This window comes from Ziziphus jujuba, chromosome 10 (assembly GCF_031755915.1).
Source record: "Ziziphus jujuba cultivar Dongzao chromosome 10, ASM3175591v1".
Classification (NCBI taxonomy): domain Eukaryota; kingdom Viridiplantae; phylum Streptophyta; class Magnoliopsida; order Rosales; family Rhamnaceae; genus Ziziphus; species Ziziphus jujuba.
The window spans coordinates 2,297,588-2,320,997 of NC_083388.1; the positions used below are offsets into that span (position 1 = coordinate 2,297,588).

The 23,410-nt window shown below is 33.0% G+C and overlaps 2 protein-coding genes across 3 annotated transcripts; one reads left to right on the forward strand and one right to left on the reverse strand.

The window, feature by feature from the left end:
* Positions 1–6,186: 6,186 nt before the first annotated feature.
* LOC107432224 (molybdopterin biosynthesis protein CNX1) lies at positions 6,187–14,687 on the reverse strand. Its single transcript, XM_016043320.4, has 13 exons — positions 14,452–14,687; positions 13,991–14,117; positions 13,073–13,203; positions 12,151–12,252; positions 11,991–12,074; positions 11,536–11,763; positions 11,144–11,334; positions 10,915–11,019; positions 10,332–10,640; positions 8,347–8,504; positions 8,122–8,228; positions 7,478–7,534; positions 6,187–6,701 (listed from the first exon to the last, which is right to left on the reverse strand). The coding sequence occupies exons 1-13, from the start codon at positions 14,602–14,604 to the stop codon at positions 6,483–6,485; spliced, it is 1,971 nt and encodes a 656-aa protein (XP_015898806.3). The 5' UTR covers positions 14,605–14,687; the 3' UTR covers positions 6,187–6,482.
* A 4,638-nt stretch (positions 14,688–19,325) lies between these two features.
* Positions 19,326–22,202, forward strand: LOC107432203 (laccase-17). 2 transcript variants are annotated; one of them, XM_060811820.1, is made up of 5 exons: positions 19,326–19,521; positions 19,680–20,076; positions 20,182–20,310; positions 20,400–21,371; positions 21,478–22,202. In XM_060811820.1, exons 1-5 carry the CDS (start codon positions 19,393–19,395, stop codon positions 21,606–21,608), a joined length of 1,758 nt encoding a protein of 585 aa, XP_060667803.1. In that variant the 5' UTR covers positions 19,326–19,392; the 3' UTR covers positions 21,609–22,202. The 2 variants fall into 2 exon arrangements, with proteins under 2 accessions (XP_060667803.1, XP_015898773.2); XM_016043287.4 differs by having other exon boundaries at positions 20,406–21,371.
* Positions 22,203–23,410: the final 1,208 nt, after the last annotated feature.

The window sequence follows — 23,410 nt, forward strand, 5'->3', positions numbered from 1 at the left end:
ATGGGACTTGTGGGGCCCAAACAAATTGGTAAAATGTGATTGACTGTACACCCTCGGTAATTACCGACGAAACCGTCGGTAATATTTCCAGAGGGTATGTGTTGGTTACCGACGATTTCCTCGGGAATTACCGAGGGTGAACAGTCATCCAAATTTTTTGCAAAATTTGATACACTTTTATGAAATTTTGGGATTTTCTCTACTTAGCATAATTTTAGAATCCCTATTTGCCATGTTTTTGCATTCAACACACGTTATGGGACTTGTGGGGTCCAAAAAATTGGTAAAATGTTATGGACTGTACACCCTCGAGAATTACCGACGAAACCGTCGGTAATTTTTCCAGAGGGTATTTGTTGGTTACCGACGATTTTCTCGGGAATTACCGAGGGTGAACAGTCATCCTATTTTTTTGCAAAATTTGAGACATTTTTATGAAATTTTAGGATTTCTCTCCTTAGTATAATTTTAAAATCCCTATTTTACATGTTTTTGCATTCAACACACGTTATGGGACTTGTGGGGCCCAAAAAATCGGTAAAATGTGATTGCCATAGGGTTTCAGTAATTACCGACGAAACCTTCGGTAATTTTTGAATCAAAAACAAATTGAACGTTTTCATTTTTTAATGCCGTTTGATCACTTACTTTTGCCAGAATTTATCATTAATAATGCTACATTTAGCATGTTATTGGTTGGAACACACATGATTGAAGTTGCCGGATGGAATTGTTGTGAGTCTTTTACAACGGTGTACAAATGTCAATTACCGATGATGCATTGGTCATTACCATTGGGCAGTAATATCATCCATGCAATAGTAAGAAACATACAAACAACTGAACCAAAAACTGAAGACGGAATGATATGTTATCAAAACAATACGACAGATGAATTTGACAATAAAAGAACACATAAAGCCGACGTCTATTATGCCAAAACACACGTTATGCGGTTAACCAACTAATTGCATTCCTGACTACATTTCATACACACGCATACCACATAACATGGCCTCATTGTCTGAATATAGAATCATACGATTGATGGGCGTTCGTTTCAGTGGTGCTGTTGGTTGTTAGTGCTATCAAGAGGTACGGCGGCGGAGCATGATCGGCTGCTGTGACCAACCTGTTTGCACCTCCCGCATCTATATTGATGACGCTCCTCTCCTTGAGATTGAATCCTCTTCTTTCTTGGTCTTCCTGACTGTTTGGCAATCTTAGGTGGAAGTACAAGCTGGTTTATGACATCATGTCGAGCATACCACTGACATTTATCTCCAAGTGGATATATGGTTTCCGAATATGCGTCACAGAGTGAGTCAACTTAGTAATGCACCGAGCAAAGGATATATGGAGAAATATGTCGATGCTTACATGCTTCAATTGCATGGACACAAGGAAATCCATCAATGTCGAATTTCTTGCATGAGCATGTCTTATTTTCTAAGTTGACTACTCCAACGAACATGCCATAGCCAACAATTTGAAACTTGTATAAGTTCAATGGAATAACACGTAAGCCTCTGCCATTATTTGAGCGCTCTTGCATGATATTTTCCAACCAATTAGTAACAAGAGTTTGCATTGCAGCTGCGTTATTTCAACGTTCATACCCCTTGTTGATTAATTCTTCAATCATGTCTGCAAACAAAATAGCTCAAAAACATTACAAACTCTAGTATTGCCCTTCCTCCTCATGATAATTATAGTAGACCATGCCTTCTAAAGCAAGGAAAAAAAACTGCTAAATTATAACAAAACCAATATAATATCAACCAATATAATATTAAACACAGTAATCACATAATAAAAGCATTAAAAGTTAACTAAAGACTATAACTGTGGATATTTAGATATCATAAAACATCAACAGCAAGTAGACTTCTCATATAAAACATTTAATATGTCCCCAAGAAGATAATAATCATCAAATGCGGCTCCTACCATGGACCTACCAATTATCCAAACCACAACAGCTGTGGTCCTTGTGGTCCTTAAAATTTTGAATAGAAACCTAAAGTGAAAGAGCTTCATGATATCATAATATGCTGACAACACAAATACAATTGAGTGAATAATCTTCCACCAGTTCCTTTCACCCTAAAGAGAAAAAAGTTCATCCCACATAACAAATAGCAGGGAGGATTGAGCATTTCTTAAAAATTAACAATGTTTCAGAACATGTGACAAATAAATTGCTTAATTTTTAAAATCCTAAAAACTAGTTATTAAGTGCACAGGAGAAAAAAGGTTCTTAGATAAAGGTGGAAATTCTGTGGTTCGATAAAATAAAGTAGAAAGCTAAAGCATAGATATTAATTTGAACATTGTTATACAGATAATGAGGATCCATTAATAGTTCCAACCAAGTCAGAGATCAAAATGCCAACTCCTTGTGTGTAGAATGTACAAATATACAACAATGAAAGGAACTCAATGTTGACCTTAATTTGAAGGTCAGCAAATATGAACTGAACAAGAAGAATATAGGTAATAATACTATTGCACCACTTTGACCAATATAGGAACCAAATGGACCTCCAAAATTCAGAACATCTAAATTTTTTAGTCTGGCTAATGATGAAATGAGGAAAAGCAACATCTAAATTTTGAAGTGCATGTAAATGTTGATATCTATTTGTGCAATTTCAATTGGTTTACTCGTTTTTTCATATGAACACCTTATTTTACATTCATTGTGATTTTGCCTGTTTTCTAATATCTTTTCTTGGCTTTTTTCCCCTTAATGTGTGTGTATTTGTCAATACAATAGATAATATAGTGGTGGCTAACTTCCAAAAAGCATAATTGATTCGCAGCCAAACCTAGGAACTCATATAAAATGTCTTCCTTGCATAGCTCCCATAGTTTTCTATTATTATCATACGTTAACCTATCATTGCATCTTTTAACATGAAGTGCAGAGGGAAATGATTCCACAACATCATAACTGGAGTTTGAGTTAAATCAATAAATGAAAGCCCCAATGGACTGTTTAAATCAATAAACATGTATGAGAAATGACTAAATTAGAAGGGGATAAATACAAAAAATATCAACAAAGAAAATGGAGAACAATATTTGTGAAGTATCTCTTTGACACAAGAATAATTTACTTGAATAAAAGATATTAAAGTAATAATAATAATATAAATAAAAATAGAAAGAAAAATGCATGCTGATACAAAAAAATAAAGGAAAAACAAAGTGCATTTACATTGGATATTAAGTGTTATGAAGTGGTACGAATGCAAATACTTTAAATCGAAAAACTCATTCATAGAACTCAAAGAAAGGCACTGAAAACAATATCACTAACAATTCACTTCGTAAACCATGATTAATGCTGCAGAATAACACTACCCCAGGAAAACTTAACTCGTAGAGCCCAAATCCAACTAAAGCTACCAAAGGAACAGCTGAAAGTGGACGCAAAAACTTGAAGAATAGATATAGAAAATCTAATTAACAACAACTTCAGAATTCCAATTGTTTTTATGACAAAACTATTTTGGAGAAAACATTAAAAGGCATCAGTGCAAACACTCAACAGCCTTAACAAATATTTGACAATAGTTTTTGTAGTCGAGTTCTATTACTTTACTTTCCTCTCCATTTTCTTCAATCTATATTCCTAGCCAAACCACTGAAAACCATTCTGAATAGGATCATTACAAAATTGTTCAAGATGGTGATAAACAGGATTGGCACACGTCCTATGTATGCACAATCATACAAAGAAACCAAAAGATATTACGTGTTACTGTTTGCATTTAGATGGAAATTTCAATTTTTAAATAAAGAGAAGCACTAAAACAAAAGTTAACATCACATTGATAGAACATATTCTCTAAATGAATCAAAGAAACCAAGTTGGCCAGGAAGAGTTTCCAATAACCTACTAAACGGATGGCTAATATTGATTTAGATTTTCCATTTTCAAAAGAAAAAGTCAAAGAGTAGTTTTAAATTCTCCAAGATTCTTCATATGCTATCACCATTAATGCAAGTACCTTAAACATTTTTTAGCACAAGAAGAATTACGTGTATCATGCAATCAGATTAATCCAATCAAACAACCAATATCAACCAGGAAGACCAGATTGTTTATACCTTTATGTACCTTCCAAATTTAGTTCCTTGATCTTTTCTAATAGTGGAACAACAGGCTCTATGACAATATAGATAGCAACCTTTGTAGTATTACCACAAAAAGTTTTAGTCTCCATACTATAAAGGAATGATAAAATATTTGGTTGTTTGACCTGAAAAGAACAAATGTGACCTTTTTATACTAGTAGGTATCGCAGAAAAATTCCTTTACAGAAGGCTAGTAACAGAAGGATAAAGTAGCTAGACAGGGAAACAAAACATGTATTAAAGCTTTAGAAAAATAGGCATACTATCAAACAAAACCTATGGACTCTGAAAAAACAACCATGTTGAGTTAATGCTTGATAAAATAAAAAATTTAAACATTTTTTTACAAAGATATTACACTTAAATTTTATCAGATTATTGGATTTCAAATTTCAAGGATGTGAGAATCTTTCATATCAATTCCCTCTTTGATTTTGATAGGTGTATGTGACAAGAAAATCCACAATGCATCAATCCGCTAATATCTAAATTCAAAAAAGTAGCAACCAAAATATTGAAAATTGCAAATAGAAGAATATTTAAACCAATCCAAGAAACCAAAGAGAATAAGAACTTTCTCAAGAAAAATACTAACCACATCAAAGAGTAAAACAAATGAGAACTTATAGTTCTGAGGCGCTTTACACCATTACGACCAGCAGCTAAATGTCCATCTTGGGCATTACTTCCAGAAAGAGAAAATATACATATAACAGATCCATCATCCTAAAATACCAATTAAAAGTATATCAACATATCATGTATTTATATATGATAAAATTTTCTTAGATTAGAGGAATTGGAGATTGAAATTTGTAATTGACGTATAGGAAATAGCCAATAATAAGATCTTAGGAAGATCTGAGCATATAGACACATCCAAGACTTTAACAGAACAGGTTATGGAATAGCTTCACTACTAAAATTTTCTCTTCATTTGTATGAGCAAAAGCATTATATAATTTCTACCACACACACGCAACCTAATAAAACATATCAACAAACAGTTAAAATGCATATGATTTTGGCCCCAAATAATAAAACCCAAAAGTAATAGCATTCTAAAAACAAGTTCAGTAATTAATAATTACTATATCCCATGTATAAGATCCATTAACTTAATATTTCAATTGTAATAATCAACAAAATTTCCAGAACAGCTAATAAAAACAAAAGTAAAAGCAGACCCAAAAAACTGAACGGAACAAAAAGTAAAAGAAGATTTAAGGGGGCTGAATGATCATCGTCACCTGATGAGGTTATTGTTTTAGTTGTCTCAGTGAGTCAGTGAGAAGCAGAGGAATGGGAAGAGTGGTGAGAAGAAGAAGAAGCAGAAGAAGAAGAGGAAGGAGGAGTTTGCTGTAGACCAGCTCGTCGACTCTGAGGCTAAGATCGAGAAGGGCATGACAGAGCTGATTGCTGAGCCTTGGATGCTTCCTCCACTCGCTCCTCCTCCTGAAGAACTCCGATTGTCCCACAACGCTTCGCCATTCTCTCTCACTTTCTCTTCCTCTTCTTCTTCGTGCTCCGTTTAGGTGGAAAAATGGCATAACCTTACATCTTCATTCTTCCTTTTCACATTTGCAAAGGGTAATATGGGGATATTTGAAAATAGAAGGGTAAAACAAAAAAGGTTGGAAACGGGTGGGTAGTTTTCATTAGAGCCTTTAAAACAAGGGTATTGGGCCAAATTCCCCTCATGGATACTGCCTTTTCTTTTGGACAATTACTGCATGAAAAGTATGGACAAAGTAACTATAAAATGGAAAGGCTGAAAATTTTTTTACATAATGTAGATCCAAGATTATGGAAGCATTAATAAACAGGGTCTAGATGCCACAAATAGTCGTCGAATAGCCTAAAAACGGTTCTTATAAGATCAAGTATAGAATGTTTAGTATGTAAAGAATTCTTAACTAAACCACCAGTTTAAAGTTAACAAGTACATTCAAATTACTTGCAGATTACGTATCTTTTTTAAAGCACTGTGCAGATATTTAGTTATGGGTTGTTTTTCTAGTCAACCAATAGGACTCCGAGTACTTGTAGGAAAGTTTTATAAAACTAGTCCACCGGAGCATCAGTTTGAAACCGTACAAAGTGAGCCTTGTCTCTGGCATAGTATGCCTTGTCTTTGGCTACTGAAAACTTGAAAATCTTTGGCAGATTGATTATAGAAACTAGCTATGTCATAGCACAACATTAGCAATTTTCCTCGCTGATTTTAGTCCCCTACCTCCAATCCTGGAGCAGCTGCATTTGCCACTCCCTATTTATGAATTTTGCTACACCCAAAATTACATGAAAGTTCAATATTTTCTAATTCATTATACTTTCTAGTGGGAACAAGAACAGCCCATCTCTCTGCCACTGCCAGCTGCAGATTTATAACTCCTTTCCCACTCATCCACAGGTGCAGCTTGCGCATGAGGGACATGACGAGGATGTTTCTCTCTCTTATCTCCTTTTAACTGCTTCAATGCATGTTTAAGGGCAGGCAACAAAGCCTCCATGCACTCAGCAACCGCATTAGGATTCCCAGGCATATTAATAATCTGTAAACAAATCAAAGAAATGGAAACACCACTCATTAATAACCAATTTATGATCCTGACAATCTCATGTAAAGTTTACAGCCACAGCAAATGTTCCACTTATGATATATAAAGGTAATGAAAAGCAAGATCATTGCCTAAATATAACAAGCTAAAGCTCAAGAACAACTATAAGTGGAAATGGAACCTTAACAGAAATACAGTTGCATTACAAATTTTATAGACTCTAGTTTAACAGTAGCCACATTATCTTATGACTGTTAGGAGTTCAAATGATTAATATCAAATATTATTTTCAAATAGATTGCTCCAGTTACTTAAAATATAACATAAGTTTTATCTGACTTAATTTCCAACTTTCACATTACAAGATGAGAGAATAAAGTTTCCATTTTATTCAAGGTTAAGTATTCAACTTTGCTTGTCCAACTCATTCATAGTATCATGAAGGCTGTAAAGGAAACAGAGGGATCTTTGTACCTTCGTTACTAACTTTACTTATATGCCATATTTTAGGTTTTTTTTTTTTTTTTTTTTTTTTTTTTGGTTAAGACCTCTTAAAAATTTAGTTTTCTCTGTCTGCTGGTCTTACTTTACCAGCTTAAAGATTCCTCTATTCCACAAGAGTTCAAAATTAGGAAAACGTTTCATTTAACAATAAAATACATTCTAATATGAGGAAAAACATCATAATAAGAAATGCATTCCTCTCCACATTTTTACTAAACAACTAAAAATATCAAAAAAAAGAATTCCAAAATGACGTTGTGGTTTACCAATGTAGATCCTCTTATTCCAGCTGCAGAGCGAGAGAGCATAGCAAATGGTGTCACCTGTAGAAGAAGAGGGTTAAAATTTAATTAAATCGATAAGATTACTTCTTTATGGACTCTAATAAGAAACGGGCCAAATATAGCATTCAAGTTAAATTTTAATAGCAAGGATTTTTGTGCAAGTGATGGGTTTCCATTAGCCTTTGACAAAAAATAAGAACATTAGGGTATACTGGTTCTTTTGGTGCACTGAAACTCAGGGGAAAAAACTCAGGGGAAAAGTTTCAGGGTGACTATCCCAAAATAAATGTTAGCTTCCAACCGAATTTAATTTGACGCTTGAACTTTTCTCTTCCACTCTTCCTCCAAAATCCTACAGCTTTATCCACTCGTCACCAACAAAAATGTTGCTGTCAAATGTTCACCAACAGCAACAGCATGACCAACTCAGTCATACAGCCATTGGTCATCAGAATTGAATGAGGCAACACACACACACAACTTACTAAGCCATATATGAAACTATAAATTGACATAGCATTCTCATTTCAAATAAATTTTCCAATAAAAGTATGCTACTCTCAGTTCATGGTCCAAACTAAAAAATTACTAGAATCCAGTCTAAAAGTCAAAGACTAAAGTCTCACCTTCAAACTTTCTTGCATCATGACATACAGAAGACCAGGCGTTTCTTTCTCTATCAACTCTTTGGTTGCTTCAGGGGTTACATCCCGTGAGGTGAAGCCAGTGCCACCTTGTTCAGGACAATTCAATCGAGGTAGATATGAGGAGTTGAAGTAAAACCATATAAGCAAGATTCCACATTCATCAAAATAAACAAACAAGCAGAAGAACAAGAAACTTAAACTTACCAAGGGTAAGGATGAGATCCACTTTGTCAAAATCACTCCATCTCTGTAGAGCATTTTTTATTTTGTTCACATCATCAGGTACTACAGCAGTTGAAACAACTCTAGCTCCTCCCAATTTTTCTGATGATGAATTTACTACAGAAACTGCCTTAGGACCACTGAAAATTCAAAAACTATTTTTAAGGCATTACTTTTTACAAAAGAAGAAGGGGAGAAAAATACAAAGTTTTGAGTCTAAGTTGATCTTATCCCAAAAGGGTAAACCTAACTTGTATAGTTTTGTATTCATAATGCATCCAATGAAATTGCTTTTTAACTTTTCCTCTAATTTTTTCAATAAACTTTACATTTCTAATTGACCAAAAATAAATAAAATAAAATAAAATAAATCCTCCTAAAAAATGAAACTGCTGCAAGACTATTCAAACCTGAAACTATATGTGGTCATTTTTTTAAGGCTGGCTAAAGTAAACAATCCACCACTTTTTGAAAGAACAAGCTGTGTTGACAATGTTTATAACAAACTACACTAATTCATTCTATTTCATATATGTTCACAGGAGTAGGGAAAAAGTTACTGAGCTCTTATTTAGATACCATAATTATTGTAGCATCTTCAATTCTACTGGAAAAAAGGTGTAGAACCAAAAATGAAATCGCCACCTTTGAAAGTAAAAAGCACCCACAGTGTAACTTAGGAGGACACTAATCGCTAAGGTATCGAGAGCAAACCAAGAACCAGCTTTTCCTTTCTTCTAACTAGGAGTATACAAGACTGGAAGGAAGGAAAAAAGCAGAAAATAAAATATCAAAGATCATAATGGAGCCCACTGTGAGCATTTGCATAGCTATTTCAGACAGATTGTTGCAAAGCATTAAGTACATCCAATTCTTTACTTTGATAAGGAGCAATATCAACTTTGCGCATTACTTTGGCATCTATAAAGTGGCCCTTTTGAAAAAAATATTCAAAGAGGAGTATCCAGATGCAGTAAAGTTTAGACATTGAGCTTTCTAAAACCAGTCCAAGGACAATACAATAATTACTAGATTGATCCAAAGTGCAAATATACCATTGCCACTAGTGGGTCAAAACCAGGTGTTATATTGCAGATAAATCATCCTTGCATATCAAACTTCAATAAGAAGGATCATCAACTCTACTCCAATTTAGCATCCATAAAATGTAACTTTGAAAACTAATTCAAAGAGAAATATCAGATGCATTTGTCTAAGAATCGAACTTACTATTCTTGAGAAGAAAATATTACATGGAATGCTAGTTTTATACATGGAATGCTAGTTTTACCTTCACTAGAGTTAATAAATTATCAAAATCTTCTTTTGAATACAACAGGCATCTTGTAACATAAACAAGATTTATCTTTTGGTTCATCAAGTTAACTTTTAAAAGAGCAAGAGTAACTTTAGAGAAATGCAGCATTAAGCCAAGCAATCAAACTACAATGAGAACCAACCTTCCAACAAAAAACCAAAAAAATAAAAAATAAAAAAATAAAGGGAAAAAAAAAAAAAAAAAAAAAAAGAAAAACGGATGAATTCCAAATGAAAGCAATGGCCTATTGGTAAGACTATACTTCAGAGTTCAAACTCTCAAATTTCAGTGTCATTTCCAGATGAACAAAAAACAGAAGAAATAAATCTGATAAATGCAAGTATTGGTGACATCATCTTGATCAAGGATAGCATGTTTTGTGTTTTAAATCTGTATTAGATTTTCTATGTAGAATTTTTCATTACCTACTGGCCATATATTTCCTTTCATGATCATGGATGTTATTCCTAGTTTCTATTACAACAAAAGAAAATGATATTTCTGATATTTTATTGAAATATTGAACATTAAGATGCTTCTGCATGGAACAGATAGAGTTTATATCAATTATACCAAAGAAATTATAACAACTTAACTCTGTCACTGACCCAATATGTTTTTCAAAGAAATGCAATACAAAGCATCATACCTTCTATCTGGTCCAGCCCCTGATGCAACAGTATCACTCACTGTTAGGATAGCTACTTTGAATTCAGAATCAAAAGATTCACGGGTAGTTACTTCTATAGAACTATCTTTTTGCAAAGGGAAAGTTGGATCCGACATTAAGGAACTTTTAGCAATAGCTGTACCACTCAAATCAGAAAATATGATGGCAGGCACAGAAGTCCCAGCAGCTAGCACACCACCTTTTACTGGCAACTCTAATAGAGCATTCGCAGTCTTCATGCTTAGAAGACGGCTGCTCATCTGATGACCAGTACTCTCAGTAACAAAACTAAAAGGCAACCAGAAATAAGGGAGAAAAAAATATTATTACAATAATAATAGTTTCTTTAATAGTAAAACAAAGAGATTCACAAAAAACGATTCTTTTTGGAAAGGAAAATAAAATGTTCCTTTTCCTAAGGGAAAAAAATAGAAATAACCTACATGCATTTAAAAGGTTCAAGTAGGTAAGTACCAGTAAAAAATAAAAATAAAAAAAAATAAAAAAAGAAGAAAAGGAGGAAGAAGAAGATGTAAAAAGGCAATTTCTCTAAATGACTTGCCCTGGGTTGCCTGATCCATCGTTGACCTCCCATCTAACAACAGCACGATGGTATTCTGGACGGACTGGATCTGTCCTTAGGGGCTGGTAAAGACGGGCCCGTACCCTGCACATTGCAGACAATGGAAAATATGATAGCTGTCAGCATCATATCACCTACTATACCAGAATCTCTTCAATAGAAATTGAAGAGAGAGAGGGAGTTCAATTTTCAGAAAAGCTCCAACAACCTCACAAGATGAGGGTTCACCCATCCAGCAAGATGACGGATGGTGGGTACTACAAAGAGATGAAAACAGACTAAACAGCTCACTGGATTTCCAGGCAGCCCAAATGCAAGAATTTTTTTCCCCACCATATTTTCTGCTAGTTTGGAATTGATCTCCGCAAAAGTCAAAGGTTTCCCTGGTTTCATGCAAACCTGAAGAGCTAATTAAATACGAAACCAACATTTTTACTTACAATTTGATTATTATGTTGTATACCATACTCAACAATTAGTTCCTGTTATGAACCTATAAAATTGTGCCAATTTTATTTTGGAAGGGAAGGGAAAAGGGGAGAGAGAGAGAGAGAGAGAGAGAGAGAGATCAGAAGAAACGAATAGAAAAAAATAGTTTACCTTGCTGAAATACACAGTCCCTCTCTTTCCAAAAAGTGGCTTGACAAAATCCTTGTCTCCCATGGAGACACCTCCAGAAGTAAGAAGAATATCTACCCCAGAAGAAAAGGCAGTATCCATGACCCTCTCGAGTTCTTCTTGATCATCTCTGGCAATGCCGAGGTCAAGAACTTTACAATGCTGTTGCATTGCAGCTGCCAATATCATAGCTCGATTGGAGTCCCTAATCTGCACAAACGATGAATCAGCTTATAAGTTCAATTGTTAAGACCACAGAGAAATAAAGCCAACCTCGATAAATCCATTGTATGGTTTACAAAAACTTTAAGAAATCCAATGTTGAATTATTATAAAGGGTAATTGTGATTCAACATTATACAAATATTGAATGAAATGTGTACTGCACTAACTTATATACATCATTGGCTTTTCTACAATAAGTATAGATATATTACCTGGCCACGCCGTAGATTCCCGGTTGTTGGCTCTACAAGTTCATCTCCAGTAGAAAGCACAGCAATATTTGGGGTCCGGTATACCTACCATGACAGCAAAACCATCAGACCATCAGTACTTTAAAAATATATCAATCACAAAGGAAAACTATTTTAATACCTTCACCATTGTTACTCCCACAGTAGCAAGGAGGCCAATTTCTGAAGCACCAATTCTATCCCCAGATTTTAATACTACAGCATCTTTCTCAATATCACATCCCTGGCTAACAGATACATAAATGAGCATATACTAAGCAGATTCAATACATGAATGAGCATACACTAAGTAGATTCATTAAATATCTTAGTACAGTAAGCTTGAAAAAAAAGAGGTCTTCATCAGATCACAACGATGCAAAGACATAATTAAGAAGAATGATTTAACATCAATAATACGCTGTTTGAGCCATACAGTGGCTTGGCAGTCAGACGCTTAAGTTTTGTAATCTACAAATTCTTAACCAACACATAATGAGGCAATCATATGGATATTTTCACTTGTGCATTCACTCTTGCATAATGGTAATAAAGAAAAGGTGATGATGACATCAAGTGATGTTACTCAATGGTTTACTTCAAAACTAACTCATTCCATTCTTAGTGATAGGTTTCCGCAAACAAAAAACCATATTTGACTTTTCTCAAAGAGGAAATCATTTTCGTTGTCTTTCTCACCTCTTCTATAACCTTCCATTTCTTAGAAGCTTAGGTTGCATCCTATCTGAAGTCTCACAATGGATTTTGGAGCCCTAAGCTTTTTCTGAGGACTTGCAAGATCAAATTTAAAAAGGGCTCAAATCTTACCAAACTCTTTTGAAACAAGAAGTATGCGAGAAAATTTTTTTATTCATGAAAAGCCAAATACCATGCATCTTAATGCGTTTTAAAGGTGTAGATATCTAGCTGGTTCAATCCAATAATATTATACTATTATGGGCTAAAAAAACAGTCAAGAAATAGAGGATATAACTGTATTAACTGCACTGCATTAAATTATTATAGCAATTTAACAAGCTTAAAATTGAGGAACAAAGACATACCACTGGACGGATATCAGCCCCTTTGCTTGTTTCTACCAGTATTCTCACTCTCTTCGATTGAAATGAAGAATCCTCAATTTGTTCAGTGTCCTCAACTTGAATAACTGCATCGGCACCATCTGGTATTGGTCCTGCAGGAAGCCACAACAACAAAAGGGAAGGAGTAGAAGTCAAAAACCAATTCTAAAATGGAATTTCTTTAGGAAAGACTTCTGATATGAGTCTGAAAATACTCAATTATATGAATTATATAACTGAATTCATGATCACGTTTAGAGTGTCTTTAACAACAACATATTTTTAAGCTAGCAAAACAGAACAGTAAGATTGCCATAGCAAATTGGATTTCTCAAGAGTTCATACGAGTTTTCTCCTAGATTAAAAGATTTCATTTTATAGTTCAAGGACAATTACTGTATGAAAAGCATGGGCAAAGTAACCATAAAACAATTTTAAAAAAAAAAAAAATTAAAAAAAGGGCTGACAAAATTTTTTTTTTCCATAATTTAGATCCAAGATTATGGACGTATTAATAAATAGGGTGGGTCTAGATGCCAAAAACAATCGATGCAGAGCCTAAAAACGGTTCTAAGTATAGAATGTTTAGCATTTAAAGAATTCTTAACCAAACCACCAGCTTAAAGTTAACAAGTACATCCAAATTATTTGGCAGATTACGAATGTTTTTGAAAGCTCCATGCAGATATTTAGTTATGGGGGAATTTACAGTGGAAAGTTCTAAAGATCGTTTGTTGTGAGTTGTTGTTCTGGTTAACAATTCTTGAGGCTATAGTAGAACCATTGTACCAAAATAAATGAGACTAACCAATAGATTTCTGACTTTTAATTCGCACTTCTTGGAGCCAGGTCAATTTTAGTTTAGCGGGTTCAAACATTTTTCTATAAGTAAGTTAATACCTCCAGTTGTGACATAAGCAACTGTTCCAGGAGTCACCGTCACGCCGAGTCCATCGTTTCCGGCTCTTGCTTCGGCAATCACCGGATAGTCACCAGGCCCATCTGAAGCCACCACAGCATATCCATCCTGCACCCAAAAAATTTATTTCTCAAAATGTTAAAACTGTTAACTGAATGAATAAACAAGCTTAAAACTAGTTCACAGGAGCACAAGAATCCCAAAAATGAATCTCTTCAAACCAAAATAATAAAATAAAATAAAATAAAAAATATCAAAAATGGGCAACATTATTAACTTGGAAGGAAAATCATTCAATACCCACTTGCTGATTAACTCAAAATAATAATAATAATAATAATAACAAAAATGGAAAATCATTCACTACCCAGTCGCTGATTAACTAAAAGAAGGAAGTCACAAAATGAAACTTCGATCAAGTTGAAAATTTGTAATGGTTGACCTTGATGGAAGCAGGGTAAGGAGGCAAAGGGTCTGGAGCTTGAATATCCTCAGCCAAAACCTTGCCAAGAGCATCCTGAAGAGGCACAGTTTCAGGTGGAAGGCGCTGAGCGACTCTGAGGACCAACTGGAGAGCTTCATCGACCGAAATCATCGTATCAAAAATGAAAATGATTGGACAGAGTTCATTCAATTCAACGAAAGGAAACGATAGACAAAAGGTTAAAAAAACAGAGCAATTTATAGGATTTGGGTTTGAACTGCTGGTCTTGGAGGAGTGTAGTAGGGTCGGAAGAAGCGGGTTTTGGGTCTTGTCAGTTCGGGTCATGGTCATGGACTGTTTGGAGTTACGGAACGTCCCCGTATTGGACTTTTCATTTTTGTGGTGCACCTGTAAATTCATTCTATTTTTTGGATAATTTAAATTTTTCTGGGACATTACAATTTTGGGATTTTGTTTTAAAAAAAAAAAAAAGAAAGAAAAAAGACATACCTTTTTTTGGAGGATTATCAACTTTTAAAAGTTCCGAAATTGATTGATTAATTCAATTATTCTGAATTATAATTAGTTTCAGATTGTCAAATCAAAACTTAAATAATTAAAAATTATGAACGAGATTAATTACATCACAATGATTTTTTTTAAATTGTTTCATCAATTTTGTTTTGAAAATATGTTTTTATTCAAATATATATTATTTATATGGCTTATGTAAATATTAGTTGATCAATTTTTTTTTTTTTCCACAACTTTGACAGAGAATAGCATATATAGAAGAGCTAATCGACTTTATGACATGCCAATATGTCTTCATCATCGTGCGCATTAAATAAATAAATAAAGCTCTCAGAAAATTTTGAGATGAAAGCAATACCAAAAGAAATAAAATTGACAAATTCATGAAATTTTGTTGAGCCATATAAAAATGGAACTCAAGGATTTGAAAAGCAAAGCAACAAACTTTGGCCAAGGAGATTATGGATGAAACAAAATGGAAATGACTTTTTATGTAATTATGATATAATACTTTCAAGCTCAGATAACCTTTTTTTTTTTATAAATAATTTCAAGTTAAAATATATATATATTTTTAATAAATACTTTCAAGGTAAAATAATGTTGATAAAGAATGAAACTTAAATACAAAGAGTTATTGTAGCAAGTCCTATTCCAGCTAGCATCATTAACATCAACATTTCAACCACGCTCTCCGCATTGCAAGATGAATATATATTTAATTTAACTCGATATAAAATATTGGTAAGAACTAAGAACAAAATTTAATTGGAAATCTAAATGTCTCAGATAGAAGGCATCATTAATTAATTAACTGAAGAAGTCAACTCAAAGACTTGGCCAGGGATCCGATTTTCTTCTTCCATATAACATTTTTTTTTTTTTTGGGGGGGGGGGCCTAAAATCTATATAGCTTATGTTAATTATTATATATAGAAAACATGACATTTATATATACTAATTGTCATAGTATAATATAAAAAAAAATAAATAAATAAAGTTCTAAAAGTCAAAAAAGAAAAAAATTTCGTATTGTTTTGTATATAGTTTTATATAGATGAGAGTTAGCAATCAACTTCAGAAATATTGTGAATGTTTCACAAAGTTTATTTTATATATCATATAAAATCAGATTTCCATCAAATCAAATCGATTATGATTTTATCATTATAATTTTTTTTTTTCAATCCGTAAATCATTTGAAAAGTTTAGATTAAAAAAATTCATTTGTGGTATTAAGTGTATAAGTATATATATATAGATATATATCAATTTTTGACTGCCCAAATTGGTCGCAGATCATAAAGAGAGATTGGGAAGCAATATAATTTAAATATATTTTGACTTTTTTTTTTTTTTTGGGGGTTAAATTGTGGCTAACATAAATCTTGCAAGTAGAGTTGTGACTAATATAATTACCTTCAATAATAATAATAAAAAACAACAATAATAAATTTAGTGTCATTCTAAAAAAAAAAAAAAAAAATTGTGGCTAATATAATTATTGCAAGTGGTGCCATCACTTTGAAAGTATACTCAAAGCTGCTGTCTCATTCAGCGGCAAGTATCTTTGTCACAATTTCTTTCTTTTGACAATTCACTGATTCTATCATTCTCATGATTCAATTTCTCTAATTTGTACTTGCTTTTCTCTACATCAAATTCAAAAAATCAAAATCAAAAGACTAGTCAATGAAGGGATGGGCATAGAGAATGAGAAAATTAAAGTTAGAATTTGAAGATTTGAATGTTGATTTCACCTTGGTATCTCCCGTCGTTTGCAACATTGGCGGAGTGGCTAGTTAATCGAACAGGGCTGTGAATTGCAGGAGGCATCCTATCTATATGGCCCACATCAAGGTTTTAGTGTTATGTTTTTCTTTATTAATCTTAAGATTGTTTTAAATGTCAAGATTTAAAAATAATTAAATTTAATTGACATACAAAAATCTTTAATAGAAAAATAAAAATCTATATATATATATATATATATTTGAAAAACATAAATATTATTAAATATGAATCATGTTAGATAGCAATAAATTCATTTTACTAAAGAATAAAGTATATTTAATTATACAAATTGTATAATTAAATTTTATTAATAAAAAAATTATATTAATATTTTAACCAATAAATCATTGAAACCTCAACATTTAAGTAAATATTTATAGATGTCTTGTACCCTTTCCATTACTCGTTAATTATAAGGATTCAAGTAGCCCGGAAAACATTCTGTTAGGTTTTTTACCATTACATTGAATCTTTACACTGTGAAATAATAAAATGTAGCTCCTTCAAACTAATATGTTCATTAATAATAATAAATAGAAATCCACAGACTGCATAAAGAACAACATAAAGAACAAGTAAACAAACTTTATATATATAGACACACACACACACACACACACACATATATATATATATATATATATATGTAATGTTATACATTCAAAAGTGCTTTTGGCTTATTCATAACTGTTTTATGTTTTCATATTCCCAATTTGTTTTGTTGTTTAATTATTTTGTTACTTTTTTTTTTTTTTTTCTAAAGCAGTTACAGTACATGTATGGATCAAACAAATAGAGGGAACTTACAGATTGCCCTCATCATTACCTCAAAGAAGGTGGAAAGAATAGGGTATGAAGGTGAACCAGATGAAGATGAACTGCGCTGTATCTATGGAAATGCTTATTATCGATGATTGAAATTTTCGCCCATGGCCACCATCCAGATGGCCCAAGATCATTCTTAAAAATGCCAGAGATCATGCTTAATCGTGATTATAATTTAAATTAACTAATTTTGCATTACCAAATCAATAATTTGTTTGTGGAGAATGAGACTAAAGTTATTATATTAGTCACAAATTTTTTTTTTCTTAATACCTTTAGTTTAACCAATTCTAGTACTTGCGCATTTTAGGATGAATGTCGAATTTTTATTTTTTTAATTTTTTCTTTTCACTCTGTGAAAATAGCACATTATGTTTATCTTTATGCAATTATAAGTTTTTAAGGTAAACTAATGTTGATAAAGCAAACGTAAGGACTATTAGTGTTAAGCATCATTGATCAATAACAATAACTATCAGGCGCTCCACATTATATATTCATGTAATCGATTTGGTAAGAACAAAATTAAATTAAATTTGAAATCTCTCAGCAAAAATAATAATAATAATTTTGAAATCTATGTCTTGAGATATATAAAAGGCTACTAAATTAATTAAGTGAAGAAGGCAAATCAAGGACATGGCCGAATATCAATTCAATTTCTTCTTCCATATAATCTAACATATCTTACTAATGTTCCAACCACTAACATTTTGCAAACATGAAAAAACCGATTGTCAAAGTATAAATATAAACAATAAAATAATCGGATTTCATTAAAATTAATTAATATTGTGGTCAAAATATGTGTGTGACATAACCATTGGTTGCTGATCATCAAAGAGCTAAGGAAGCTTGGAGTGTTTGGTGTACATGAGAGTTAGCAATCAACATTTTGAGAAAGTTATATGAACTGTATTTTATATATATATATATATATATATATAAGCATATGATATATTTCTTACGTGCCCAATATTAAAAGAATAGATAGATATTTGGCAAGTAAGCATGGTTGGTAAAGGGTCTACAACTTCAAACAATATATTTGAGGACTTGTGAACCAGAACCCAAATTTTAATAATTTGCATTACATATTCAGCCTAACAAAGATGCCAAATTGCCAATGCATGTGATTAATGTGTTAATTAAATAATTAACACTAATTACAGTATATATGTTTGCTTCACACAAAGTTGCTTCAATTGAGGTTTCCCTATTTCTCATGCACCTCATATTATATGTACATATATACACTCCATCTGATCTTAAAACGACTGTTTGAAAGCAACTTATGCCCCTTGATTTGCTTTGCCACTAAGACTACGGGTTGAGAAATGAGAAAGCTACCTACATATAACCTAAGTTTGTTTGAATTATATATGGAGCTTTGGTCATCTTTTACTTTCTATTGTATTTTATTTATTTGATAAAATATGACTAAAAGCATGTAATCACAACCCTCTTGTCATTGTCCTTGCATTGACAGAAAATAAAGCATATGCATGGAAAGTAGACCAAAAAGAGGAATATAGGATTGTCTTTGACACCACTCTAAATATAGTTGCTCTAACCACAGGTTCCAGTAGATTAAACTGCTTCTCATTATTCAATATTCTTAATTACACCACGTACTCGAGATTATATGCATATAGATCAACTTCACCAAATCAACCAAACAAACCAACCTTCTTCAAGGCCTATATATACGCACATTTCCTCAAAGTCGTTCCATCAAACAAAATAACCAAGGAAAGAGTGGTACTTGAAACGTCAGCTCCATACACATAATAGACTAAGAAGAAAATGGGTTTTCTTCCATTTCCTCCTAGTACTACACCAGCCTTTCAGAGACTCTGCCTCTTTGTTCTCTTCATCACATTGTCTTTCATTCCTGAGCATGCATTTGCAGCCACAAGGCACTACAAGTTCCATGTATGAATTTGTATTTGTATATATAGTTTTTATTTTTTTTCCTTTTTGGGTGAAGTTGGATATCTAGTTTCTTATATATTGGTATTGCAATTTATTTGTTTCTTCTTCTAATAACACACTTCTCTGTTTGATTGTTAATATTGATATATTGTATGCAGATCAAACTGCAAAATGTGACACGGCTCTGCCACACCAAGAGCATTGTGACCGTAAATGGACAATTTCCAGGACCTAGAATTGTAGGGAGGGAAGGTGACCAACTTCTGATAAAAGTGGTGAACCATGTCCAAAACAACATCTCCATCCATTGGCATGGCATTCGACAACTTCAAACGGGTTGGGCAGATGGACCTGCATATGTCACCCAATGCCCCATTCAAACTGGACAGAGCTATGTCTACAATTTCACCATTATTGGCCAAAGAGGAACTCTGTTCTGGCATGCTCACATATCATGGCTAAGATCAACTGTCTATGGTCCTTTGGTCATTCTTCCTAAGCTAGGCGTTCCTTACCCATTCACCAAACCTTACAAGGAAGTTCCTATCATCTTTGGTAATTAATTCACCATTTTTCCTTTCTCTTTTAAGATTGCTAATTAGCAAAAATGTCTACATTATATAATGTTTGTATATATACATATATATATACACACTACAGGAGAGTGGTGGAATGCAGATCCAGAGGCAGTCATTGCCCAGGCCATGCATACAGGTGGAGGTCCAAATGTTTCTGATGCTTATACCATGAATGGACTGCCAGGGCCTTTGTATAATTGCTCTGCCAAAGGTATTATGCTACTCCAAATTAAGATACTAAATTCCAGCATTTTGGAAATTCAGAATTTACAACTAATCATGTTTAAATTGGATGTTAAGGTATAGATACACTGAAGGTGAAGGTGAAGCCAGGAAAGACTTACCTTCTGCGACTAATCAATGCAGCACTCAACGACGAGCTCTTCTTCAGCATTGCAAACCACACTCTCCAAGTGGTTGAAGCCGATGCTATTTATGTAAAACCCTTTGAAACAGAGACCCTTCTCATGGCCCCTGGACAAACCACAAATGTTCTTCTCAAAACCAAACCCCACTTCCCAAATGCCACATTCTTCATGACTGCTAGACCATATGTTACAGGTTTAGGCACATTCGACAACTCCACAGTTGCTGGTATTCTTGAATATGAACCTCCATCTCATTCAACATCACTCTCCATTAAGAAACTTCAACTCTTCAAACCACTTCTTCCTGCTCTCAATGACACTTCTTTTGCAACAAAATTCACCAATAAACTCCGCAGCTTAGCCAATGCCCAGTTCCCTGCTAATGTCCCCCAAAAGGTTGACAAGAGATTTTTCTTCACAGTAGGCCTTGGAACAAATCCTTGCCAGAATAACCAAACATGCCAGGGGCCTAATGGAACCATGTTTGCTGCTTCTGTCAATAACATTTCCTTTGCACTCCCAAACACTGCCCTCCTCCAAGCCCACTACTTTGGGCAATCCAATGAGGTTTACGCACCAGACTTTCCGAGCAATCCCATTTTCCCATTTAACTATACAGGAACTCCACCAAACAATACAATGGTGGGAAATGGAACAAAGCTTGTGGTTCTTCCATTTAACACTAGTGTGGAGCTGGTGATGCAGGACACCAGCATTCTCGGTGCAGAAAGCCACCCTCTCCATCTTCATGGATTCAATTTCTTTGTTGTTGGTCAAGGTTTTGGGAATTTCGATCCAAATAAAGACCCTGCAAACTTCAATCTGGTTGACCCTATTGAAAGAAACACTGTGGGCGTGCCTTCTGGTGGTTGGGTTGCTATTCGTTTTCTGGCAGATAATCCAGGTAAGTTCAAGATTTGTACATATATAGCACAAAATTCACACAAGCAAGATATACATAATCAAGTACTATTAAATTTGATGGTTTTGAATTATGATGTTTCGAACAGGTGTATGGTTCATGCATTGTCATTTGGAGATCCACACGAGCTGGGGCTTGAAGATGGGTTGGCTAGTCTTGGATGGAAAGCTTCCCAATCAAAAATTGCTTCCTCCTCCAGCTGACCTTCCCAAATGTTGATATTTTACTACCTCCTTTCAGAATTTCCTAACCTTAAATTGTTTCTCATAATCTTTAATTTGTTAAGCGATTTTTATTCTTTGCATTGGTATTCTTTTTTGGTTCATGGAAGTGTGGAAATAAAGAGTGTGAGCTAATTTTTGTAATACTACTCGAACATCAAAATCTCAATAATATTGTCAAAGTATATATATACATGAATCTATCTATTTCACTGACAATGTTCTTTGTCAATGACAATATGACAATATAGTATTTCTTATTGAAATTCACTATTTACATGTCTCAAAGTCTCAAAGTCTCATATACAAAATGAATAATCAAACATATTCTGAATTCTTGTTGTCTCTGTCAATGTCCTTCCAAGAAATTGATGTTTTCAACGGAGTTTATTAGTGGTTGTGTGAAGATTCATCAAACACAGCCATTGAAATCTTGGAGTTAGTGATTGAGGATGAAATAGAAAACCTATTATTCTTATTCTTCTTCGCTGCTATGAGCTTTCTTTTTGCTATTGCCTTCTTCCTTTCTTTAGAAAGTTTGTTAAGGATAGAAATTCCACCCATTAATACTTTTCCACATGTACAACATACCCTGCCATAAAAATAAATAAATAAACTACATCCATTAGAAGAAAACACAGACTCACCCAAAAAAAAAAAAAAAAAAAAAAAAAAAACCAAAAATAAATAAATAAATAAAAATTCTCACGTTTATAGAAGTCATCAACCTCTGTGACCAGTAACTTATAAAGTCTTTTTCTTTATTTTTCTTTTTTTTTTTTTTTGAAGTCAAAAATATATACAGCCATAAATTGTAATAATATATATATATATATCAAAGGATAAAAAAAGAATTCTAAATATATATATATATATAGAGAGAGAGAGAGAGAGAGACTGAAATTACTCACAAAAAATCACCATTCGATTCCGCCCTGCAGTCTGCGAGGCAGTGACCGCACCATGCCATTGTTGCTCTGTTTTTTATTTTATTATATTTCCTATAGAGAGAGAGAGAGAGAGAGAGAAACAAAAAGCAAAACAAAACAAAAAGGAAATTAATTAAAAGAAATCGAGTGTGAGTATAGGCAGGTCTTTTATAGGGCACAGAATTCTTGGGGTGCAAGCAACTAGTGCCTTTTGGTCAAACGTTGTGCGTCCCGGCTATTGATCGCACCGCCTTGCTACTTCTTGCCTTTTTCGTTTTTTTAGTAATTTACCCGTCCAAAAGATTAAAAAATATATATATTTTTTTTAAAATGGTAATTTAGTCCAACTAAAACTTTTTAAAAATAATCCCAATTGAAAAATATTGCGTATATATATATATATATATATATATTTGAATAATTCATTTCAAAAGAAAAACATACAAATAATCACAATATATAGTTACTCCTTTGATTATAATACTCTTGGAACTTTTATAATATTTTATAATGTACATTGATAAAAATCATCGCTTTTTAATTAATTACCATATTATTATAAATAGATGTCAGAACATTTTATTTTATTTACTAAATTTAAGTTATTGAACATGTATTTTATGTTTTTCCTTTTTCTTTTCTAAAAAGAAACTTATTTTCTTATTAAGTAAACTTAATTTAGTTGATAAACTTTTCACCCCTACATTAAAGATGGCTTATACTCTTTGATTTTTTTTTTTCACGGTACAATTGGAATTAAGCTTCTCTTATTATTATTATTATGATTATTATTATTATTTTGGAGAAAAAAATAGTATGCCGTATTTTTTATGGAAAAATAAAGTATTATTTTTCTTCACTTAGTACTTGG